General features: G+C 47.7%; 1 protein-coding gene across 1 annotated transcript; it reads left to right on the top strand.

Annotated features, from left to right (window-relative positions):
• LOC138419642 (killer cell immunoglobulin-like receptor 3DL1) lies at positions 1-9,053 on the top strand. The gene is made up of 3 exons (XM_069552486.1): positions 1-67; positions 7,254-7,553; positions 8,611-9,053. Exons 1-3 carry the CDS (start codon positions 1-3, stop codon positions 9,051-9,053), a joined length of 810 nt encoding a protein of 269 aa, XP_069408587.1.
• Positions 9,054-9,916: the final 863 nt, after the last annotated feature.

Raw genomic sequence — 9,916 nt, 5'->3', positions numbered from 1 at the left:
ATGGTCACTACGGTCACCTCCCCCTGCGTGGTCAGCACCCAGCGACCCCTGGAGACTGTGGTCACAGGTCAGAGAGCTCTTGTCCAGAGAGGCCACCCATTGTCCCAGGCTCCCGGACCCCAGACATTTCTGGTGGGAGTGTGAGTCAGGGTCCAGTCAGAATGACAGAAAGTGCTCCAGGCATTCTAGATAAAACACTATTTAATAGAGGAAATTTGGCCTCGCTGTGGGCAGAATGATGGCGTGCCTTGATGCCCGCATTCTAAAACCCCAAATCTACGATTGCTATGTCCCATTCCAAGGGAAATGAAACCACATGTGGAACTAAGGTTGGTAAGCAGATGACCTTGAGACGAGGAGGTTTTCCTGCAGATGTTTCTGTGCTTTCAATCTCTCCCACTCTGAGTGTTCAGCCCCTCAGTGACCCTCTGGACATGGTGATCACAGGTGAGAATGTCAAGAGCTGGCATACAGACTGGATGTACCAGGATGTGGAAGCCCCAGGTGTTTGACAGAACTGTTGTCCCTGAGCTCCAGGCAGTAATGTTCTGGAAGGACTTCCTCATGGACCCCAAGAGTGTGGGAGATGAGAGTAGGGTGCTTTTCATGGAGAGAAACTGACTTGGAGAGAGTTGCATCCGACTGACAAAGAAAGAGGAGAAACAAGTACAGACCACCTGTTATGACAGAAAAGACAGAGGCAGGGGCAGAGACAGAGGAACTCAGAGACAGAGATAAAGAGTGAAGTGAGAGACACAGACAGAAGGGCAGGGAGCAGAGAGGGTGCCCTTCCTCCCTGACTTTACTCAGAGACCAGAAGCAGTATAGGAGCCTGGTTTCCACTTCAACTCCATACTCTCTTTTCTACTCAGAGAACACAAGGATACACCATGTATCTGCCCAGGACTTCATGACCAGGTTGGTCTGTCTCAGGCTCTTTCCCCAGGAGGCTTAGTCCTCATGCCCCGGGTGACACACAGATACTGTGTTCACTCAGATGTGGCTTCGTTCCAGGTGGTTGAGCCACACTGTGCCCCAGGACACCAGGTCCCTGGTGATGGAGCCAAATGCCAGCTCCTGTATGTTGTGTGTTTCATGGGTTCTCATGCTGTATGCTCAGGCCTATGTGCAACTTCACAACAAACGTTGTAAGATTATAGAGGTCAAAGCCCACAGAGAGATGGAATCAGAGAGAAAAGAGAGTCAACGGAATGCAGAGGCAGAAACACTGTTGAAGTGTGCACACACAGAAAATAAGCCAGAGGGACTGGGGCGGTGGGAAAAAATCTTTTTTTTTTTTTTACCAGCTTCATTTTATTGTTGAGGAAATTGAAGTTAATTAAATTTCCTAAGGTTACTCATCTAGAAATAGATGAAAAGAAAAATCTTTAAGAAATAAAGGTAAATAAAAAGAAAAAGGGATAGTGAATTAATGAGAAAGAAGTGAGTGGACAAAGAAGCCCTAAAAATAAGAGACTTGGGAGGGTGGATGGGTGCAAAGATTGAGAAAGATGGTGATGTGTGGGCAGATAATAGGGATTACAAAAGAGAGCCAGGGAGACCGAGAAGCAGAGGAAGTCATGGAAGTGGAAATAGATGATAGACAGGCAGGTAAAGTGATGGATAAACATGTACATGGATGATAAAACAGATAGAGAGCTACGTACATAGAAAGGTAGATAGATGGTGGAACGATGGATGGATATATAGATAGATGATAAGATGGGTAGATGGAATGGTGGATGGAGATATAGACAGATAATAGAACAGATGAATAATGCTGAAAGATAGAGACGAGGTAGAGAATGAGAGCCTCAGAATGAAAGAAGGCAGATCTAATCAACCAATCCAAGGAGAAGTAGAGAGAGCTAAAAAAAAATACAAGAAGGAAAAAAATTAGGAGGGAGGCAATTTCAGAGACCTAGAGAAAGTAAGAGAGAGGCAGGAGAGAATAAGAGCATGAAAGAGAGAGAGAGAGAGAGAGAGTTGAGAAGAACAGCGGGTGTGAATTCTCAGTTCAGGGGTGAAGGACACGGGATTCGGGAAGAGTCTGTCTCACGAAACTGCCTCTCCTCCTTCCATGTCTGTCCAGAAAACCCTCTCTCTAAGCCCGGGGGGGGGGGCCTGTGGTGAGGTCAGGGTACAACGTGACCTTGGTGTGCATCTCCGAGAGCACCTTTGACCAGTTCCATCTGCTCAGGGAGGGGGAGGACCCTGGGCACCCGCTCACTGGAGGGCGGTCCCCCGCGGAGCCCTCCAGGCAGAGTTCCCTCTGGGTCCTGGGACCCCAGCCCACAGTGGGGTCTACAGGTGCTCAGATGGTGAACAGACTTATGAAAAGATGCTCAGCATTGCTAATTAGTAGGAAAGGCAAATCGACAGTGCAAGGAGGTACCACCTCATACCGATCATAATGGCCATCATTAGACAGTTGATGTATAATAGATGCTGGAGAGCATGTGGAGAAGAGAGAAACCCTCTTACATTTTTCAGGGAGTGAAAACTGGTGCAGCCACTGTGGAAAACAGTATGCAAGTTTCTCAAAAAACCAAAAACAGAATTTCCTTAAGATCCAACAATTCGAGTCCTGAGCATATATCTGATAAAAAACTATAACTTGAAAAGACTGATATACCCCTATGTTCACAGCAGCAAAACCTACAATAGCCAAGACATGGGAACAGCCTAATTGTCCATCGAGAGATGAATGGATAAAGAAGATGTATCTGCTTATACACACAGAGAATGGAACACCACTCAGACATTTAGAAAATGGAATCATGCCATTAGCAGCAGCATGGATGAACCTGGAGGTTAACATATTAATGGAAGGAGACAGAAAGAGAAAGACAATTTTCATGGAATATCACCTGCATGTGGAATCTAAAAGAGCGTATCAATGAAACAGGAAGAGACTCACAGACATAGAGAACAGGCTTGTGGTTGCCAAGGAGGGAAGGACTGGGAGCTTGGGATGAGCAGATGAAATCTCTTTACACATAGAATGGATAAAGAATGAGGTCTTAACTATGGCACAGGTGTTCTAGTCAGTATCTTGCCATAAATCATAATGGAAAAGAATATATATGTCAAGCTGAATCAATTTGACATATGGCAGAAATGAACTATACTTCAATACACTTTTTTATTTATAAAAATTCATGGTTTATATATCTGCAATGAAACATTACATGGCAGTAAAAATGCACAAACTGACAAAATGACAAAAGACACAAAATGTCACAAAATGCACAAACTGACAAAATGACAAAAGACACAAAATGTCACAAAATGCACAAACTGACAAAATGACAAAAGACACAAAATGTCACAAAATGACAAAGAATACAGATCAATTCTGAAACATGATATTAAGTAAATAAAAGGCCATTTTAAGAAGGGTGAGCATCACTAATATTAACAACCCCCACCCACAGCAAAATGGTGTGAAATTGCTGCCCTTAACTGAGGTTCTTTCCTGTCTATGAACAACAGCTGAACTGGGTGTATGTCTGCCCTTGGCCTCCTGAAACAGCTGGCCATTAGTTCCCAGTTTGGAGTTGATTGTTGTGGACACGCCCCTCACTCAAGCATTCTGGAGCTTGGAAGTCTCTCCTTGACATATTTTGTGTTCATCTGAGTATCTAGGAAGCAAGGTGGTCCACCTTTTCAGGCAGATCAAATACCCCTCCCCCAAAAACACCACAGTCATCTTTACACACTTTATCTTTGTGTACATGTGTGGTCCTTGGATTGGAAAGGGAGGAAGAGAGAGAGACAGAGAGAGTGTTGTGTGTGCAAAGTTTCCACTCAGTCACGAACTAGTTTCAGATGAAGAAGAGTCAGAGAAAGACAAATATCACATGATATTGCTTAATTGTAACTTCTGAAAAAATGAACTTATTTACAAAACAGACTTACAGAGAATGAACTTATGGTTACCAGGGGGGATAGTGTCAGGGTGAGGTTTGATTGGAAGTTTCGGATTGACATATACACCCGATTATATCTTAATGGATGACCAAGGACCTACTGTGTAAAACAGAGAATTCTACTTAATATTCTGTAACTACCTAAATGGGAAAAGAATCGAAAAGCAATAGATGCATGTATCTGTACAACTGAATCACTTTGTGTACATCTGAAACTAACAGAGTTAGTTAGTTTCTTAATCACATATATTACAATGTAGAATACTGTAAGATTTTCAAAGAGCCATAATACGCATGTCTGTTCCTCTCATAAGAATGCAGAATCAAAGTCTCTATTAATGAGTTTTTAATTGGCAACCTGCCCTGAGCCTGAAACATGACGTGGGTACATATGATTTCTCTTCTGCAAAGCGTTAACGTTAATGAGATTTATCATGAGCTTGGGGAAAGCATCCTGCATGGTATACACTGAAGCACAGTTACTACTTCCTAAAGGCAGCAAGATCTGTTTGAATCCTCTTAGGTTTACAGTGTTTAGGGAAACAAATGTGATGCTCAGGTCATGAGGTGTGCTCAGTGATGTGGCTCAGGTCAGACTTCCATCCCTGGTGTGAGAAGAGGCTAGCCATCTTCCCATGTGACATGAGCCAGACTGACTGTACCAACAGTACCAGCCGCCTTCCGCATCCTGTGACTCTGTCAGCTTTGCTTAGTTCTGCCTCCGGTCTCACAGAAGCAGAGCCATGTGCCTCACACTCCTCAGCCTCCTGAGTCTTGGTGAGTCTGGAAAGACAGAGTCAGGAAGGGTTATGGTGGAAAACAGGGGGTCCTCACAGCACTGATCAGGTTCCCTGGATGACGGTGCAAGGAATGTGGGGTCCATCAGAACAAGCCATCTCTGACGGGTTTTCCTCCTAGGATTCTGTGTGAGTCTGAGGATCTGGGCAGCCATGGGTGAGTCCTCCCATCCCTTATTTCTCTGTTGAACAGAGCAGTTGGGGCTGATGCAGATGACACTGGGGGTTGGGGTGAGACCCCTGTGAGTACAGTGAGAGCCGCGTGTCCTGTGGATCCCAGGTCCTCCTACTGGCCTTGATACTCATCTTCACTCTCCCCAGAATTTAGTCCAGCTCTGGACTCTGCACCTGAAGGGACAGTGTGAAGTTTGGCAGCTGAGACCTGGGCCCACTGAGTGCCATTTCAATCATGAGAGGGGAGCAAGAGGCTGCACCCCACAGATCCCTCTATGACAAGGTGGCTCCTGGCCTCTCCATCCAGCCTTAACAACAGGATCTGCAGGAGCACCCACTAGAGCTGACCCCAGGAAGGGTCTGGACATCAGGCAGGGCCACATGGACGTTGTCACACATTTGATGTAGGTTACCTAACAAAGGAGCGAGGGTCAAGGTTTACTTCCTTCTTTGCAGGCAAGTGGCTTTCTCACTGCTTAGTTGTGTTAGTGTTAGTCGCTCTGTCTTGTCCGACCCTTTGTGACCCCACAGACTGTAGCTCAGCAGGCTCCTCTATGCATTGGATTCTCCAGGCAAGAATGCAGGAGTGGGTTGCCATTTCCTTGGCCGAGAGATCTTGCCAGCTCAGAGACTGCTCTCCTGCATTGCAGGAAGACTCTTTACCATTTGAGCTACAACAAATGCAACAGGGAAATCCTTTCCTTTCTTGTCCAGGCATCAATTTTTGGTGATGTTTTCTCTTGCCTGCATTGTGCAGCTTGCAGGATCTTAGTTCCCTGATCAGGGTTTCAACTCGGGCCCTCGGCAGAGAAAGTGCTGAGTCCTAACCACTGGACCGCCAGGAAATCCCCAGTGTTTTGTGTTTTGAGAGAAAGTTTCTCAACATTTTGTTAACCCAAGGAGTGATTCTTCTAAGAATCACGTCAGAGAATCGTATTCTTAGAACTTCAAGATGTCTGTCCTGGGTTGACCATGTCACTCTCTGTCCCCAGGCCCCAGGTGTCCCTGAGCATTAGGGTGATGCACTTTAGGGGAGGAGAGTTGGAAGAATTGAAGGGGAAGCACCCACGAGGGCAGTGGGGAGAGGAGATAATTCTTATTTTTCTCTCAAAGCTTCTGTCTCCTTCTTTCCTAGGTGAATATGAGAAGCCCTGTTTGTCAGCCTGGCCAAGCCCCGTGGTTCCCTTAGGACAGATGTGACTCTTTGGTGTCACTCTAATCCTCCATTGTGATATTCAGACCATTGAAAAGAGATGGGACCAGTTTGCCCAAGCTCCAGGGACAACATTTCAACACCTTCACCCTTGGCTTGGTGACCACAGAACATGCTGGGTCCTACACGTGTTCTGGATTCTTCAGGTCTCTCTCTGTGTGGTCTGATGCCAGTGACCCCCCTGCAGATTGTGGTCACAGGTAGGAGGGGTGCAGCCCAGCCCGGGACAGCCGTGCCTGCAGGCAATCCTACCCTAGGTCGACGTGCCCTTGCAGCCAAAGACGTCCTCAGGATTCCCAGCCAGAACCAAACCAAGGAGAGAGAACCAAGTCTGAGAGTTTAAACTCAGGGTGTTGAATAGAGGTATGCGTTCCCCTGGCTCAGGAAGGAGGAGCCTCCCTAGGCATTAGTTAGACAAGATGCTGCCACTGCCTGCCAACTGGGAGGCTGAGGGTGGACCCAGATCCAGCACCTGCCACCCAGGAGGGAGCACTATTCCATATGAAGGAGCTAGGGTCCAGTTAAGACCAGGCCAGCCCAGGAATGTATCCAAAGGCATGAAGAGGGGGTCACAGCTGGGGAAATGTTCACTTTTTTCTCCACCTCCTTCCCAAACTCCTGTCAATCATCACCCACATTCTAGGAGATGAATGTGAAGGGAGCCAGGTAGGTATTATACCTAGTATGTATTATACCAGAGAAGCAGACCCACCCCAGCACCCCCCCCCCAATGCATAATAGGGATGGGATGAAGGTAGGAGCGTTGCAACCCACTGCAGTATTCTCAACTGGAGAATCCCATGGACAGAGGAGCATGGTGGGCTACAGCCCATGGGGCCCCACAGAGTCAGACACAGCTGAAGGGACTGAGTGTGTATGCATGAAGCTGAGAGCAGATCCAACAGCTAAAGAGCTTAGAATAAACACAGAGGAGGCTGGAGTTCTTGAGCAAAGACAAACAGAAAAGCATGAGCCAGAGCCCGAGAACAAGGCTAAAGAAAATGCAACATAACAGAAGGGAAGGGTAATTGGCTTTGCTGCTTCATGGCGAGGTTTTTCACACCTTTAGATGTGGGGTGGGGGGGGGGGCGCCAAGGTGTGGTGACTCACTGAAGCTCACACCCTGTTTGCTCCTAGGTGTGTCCACAAAACCCTCCATCTCAGCCCACCCCAGCCCCCTCGTGCATGTGGGAGAGAATATGACACTCCGCTTTCACTCAGCGATGCAGCTTGACAAATTTATCCTGCAGAAAAAAAGCAGCACAGGGCGTTTCCCGACACGTGGAGGGACGTTCACTGGTGGGCATGCCCCAGCTGACTTTTTCGTTGGCCCCATGACTTTGGCGAGTGTGGGCACCTACAGATGCTATGGCTATCTCAGACACTCCCCCTATGTGTGGTCAGCTCCCAGCGACCCCGTGGACATCATCATCGCAGGTGAGTGTGGCCAGACCAGTCCCTTCTGCTCTCGGTGTCACAGAAGTTCTGGTGTCCAGTCCAGCATCAGGACCGGGAGAGAATGACAGGCATGCAGAGACATTCACAGACTCGGGAGAGGGAACAATGCAGAGAGAGGAGGTGTGAACACAGAATGGAAAAGAGAACAGGGTACCTGCTGTGTTGTAAGGAGAAGACACAGCCGGTGACAGAGCGAAGGAGCAAGAATGTGAAAGAACGACCAATGGAGAAAAATGTACCAGAGCAGGGACATGGGCAGTTTCCTGCTCAGGCAGCCAGCGATTGTTGGTTCAGGGGTTGGTTTCCCGCTTTCATGTGGTACCTGACGCCCTGCAGTCCAGCCCCTGGGTGATCGACATGGAGGTTGGCATCTTGAAGTTGCTCAGCCTCTTGGTTTAACTCGTCCTTCTGTACAAAGAGTGGGGAGTGGTCCCTCCAACCCTCCCACTGAGGAGTCCCTTCCAGCCCCTGGGGGTAGGCAGGGCAGTGCTGAACACACCCTCAAGAAAGAGGTGATCAAAGATCGAATGAGATTCTGGCAATTTCCACTCCATAATCTCTTCTTCTGGGTCAATGCCATGTTTTCTGATGGTCCCAGCAGTAGTTAGTAGTCTGTTTGTTTAGTTAGTAGTCCATTTATTTCAAGAGAACGGCACATCTGGTTGATTATTAAAATTTATTTTATCTTACTTATGTTTGTTGAAGTCTAGTTGAATTCAGATGTTGTTAATTCCTGTTGGATAACAGAGTGATTTAGTTATTCATATACATATATTCTTTCTCTAAAAAAGGACATTAAATGACAATCCATTTTAAAAATTATTAATTTGTTCAAGAGGATTTTAAATGACACCCCATTTTTACAGTTATTTCTGAAATTTTCCGTGTGCCGGGTATCCCTTGCTGTGATCTTTCTCTCCTGGCGGTGGGCGGCCTTCTCACTGCAGTGCCTCTCTTGTTGCACACTTCTGGCTTTAGTCCTATACTTAGGACTAGAGTTACTTTGTGCTCTTAGATCAAGGTCTCCTCCTTCCAGGTCGATCCAAGAAACCCTCTCTCTCAGCCCAGGGGGGCCCCGTGGTGAGGTCAGGAGAGAATGTGACCTTGGTCTGCAGGTCCAAGAGCGCCTTTGACCAGTTCCATCTGCTCAGGGAGAGGGGGAACCTTGGGCGCCTGCATGCTGGAGTGCGGGGCCCCGGTGGAGCACTCCAGGCAGAGTTCCCTCTGGGTCCTGGGACTCCAGCCCACAGCAGGGTCTACAGGTGCTACGGCTCCTTCACTCGCTCTCCCTACTCGTGGTCAGACTCCAGCGACCCACTGTTCCTGTCTGTCACAGGTGAGGAGCCTCTTCCTGGCCCCTGCTTTGTTCTTCCTGTTCAGTCGCTATGTTGTGTCCAACTCTCTGCCACCCTGTGGACTGCAGGACGACAGACTCCTCTGTCCTTCACTCTCTCCTCCTCATGGATCACAGCCTTGTAGTGGTGAAGGGGCCTTCTTAACTCAGGGAAGCTATGAGCCAGTCGTGCAGGGCCACCCAAGCTGATGGGTCATAGTGAAGAGTCCTGACTAAAGGTCATCCCCTGGAGGAGGAAATGGCAATCCATTCCAGTATTCTTGCCTGGATAACCCATGAAGAGTCCCATGTTTACAATACACTAAATCTCATTGTGGTGGTCAAGAAGGCCATTTGGCTTTTTCCATAATATCTTACTGTATCACTGAGCTCCTTCTCAAGGTCTTCATGGTGGCGTCAGGAGACCTTAGGGCTTCTGGAGAAACGGAGGCATGAGAACCAGAGAGGAAGAGAGATGGTAGATGGCATTTCAACCCTCTTCCACCTCCTGTATGGATGCTCCACAGCAGAGTCCTATCTATCCAGGCAAAAAAGAAAAGGGTCAGGGTAGACCTAGGAGGAGGAGAGGCTGGGCTCATTCGAGAGGATCCGAGATTGCATTGTACCCTTGCTCTTAGTGTTTTCCCGTTAGCACCTCTGACATACAGGTGATTTTCCAATTAAGGAGCATTGATACTCATTCCTGGTGCAGAGAGGATGTCTCTTGCTTACAGCTGTCTTTCATTGTCAGACATATCCTTCCCACCTCCTTCCACCTTCTCTTCTCCAGGATTGAGGGTCTACTCAACACATTCATCGTGAGGGACCACAAGCTCTCCCCTCTGCTATCAGTGCTCTGAGGGATGACAGAGTCAAGGACAGGCAGTAGGTCAACTTTCCAGAAACAACAGTCTTCCTTTGGTGGGGCAAGGAAGGTTACTGTTCACCCCTTCTGACTTTCTCCCCCTGGGAACCACTACAAGTACTTGCCTGTCAAGCATGGATCCAC

The sequence above is a fragment of the Ovis canadensis genome, chromosome 14, assembly GCF_042477335.2.
Source record: "Ovis canadensis isolate MfBH-ARS-UI-01 breed Bighorn chromosome 14, ARS-UI_OviCan_v2, whole genome shotgun sequence".
Lineage (NCBI taxonomy): Eukaryota > Metazoa > Chordata > Mammalia > Artiodactyla > Bovidae > Ovis > Ovis canadensis.
This window is presented reverse-complemented; position numbering and strand designations above follow the sequence as displayed.

Bases quoted from the DNA above. Each gene is read 5' to 3' on its own strand.
- LOC138419642 (XM_069552486.1), top strand. From the start codon at position 1: ATGGTCACTACGGTCACCTCCCCCTGCGTGGTCAGCACCCAGCGACCC. The intron at 68-7,253 runs GTCAGAGAGCTC...GTTTGCTCCTAG, and splicing joins CCTGGAGACTGTGGTCACAG to GTGTGTCCACAAAACCCTCC. The intron at 7,554-8,610 runs GTGAGTGTGGCC...TCCTCCTTCCAG, and splicing joins CGTGGACATCATCATCGCAG to GTCGATCCAAGAAACCCTCT.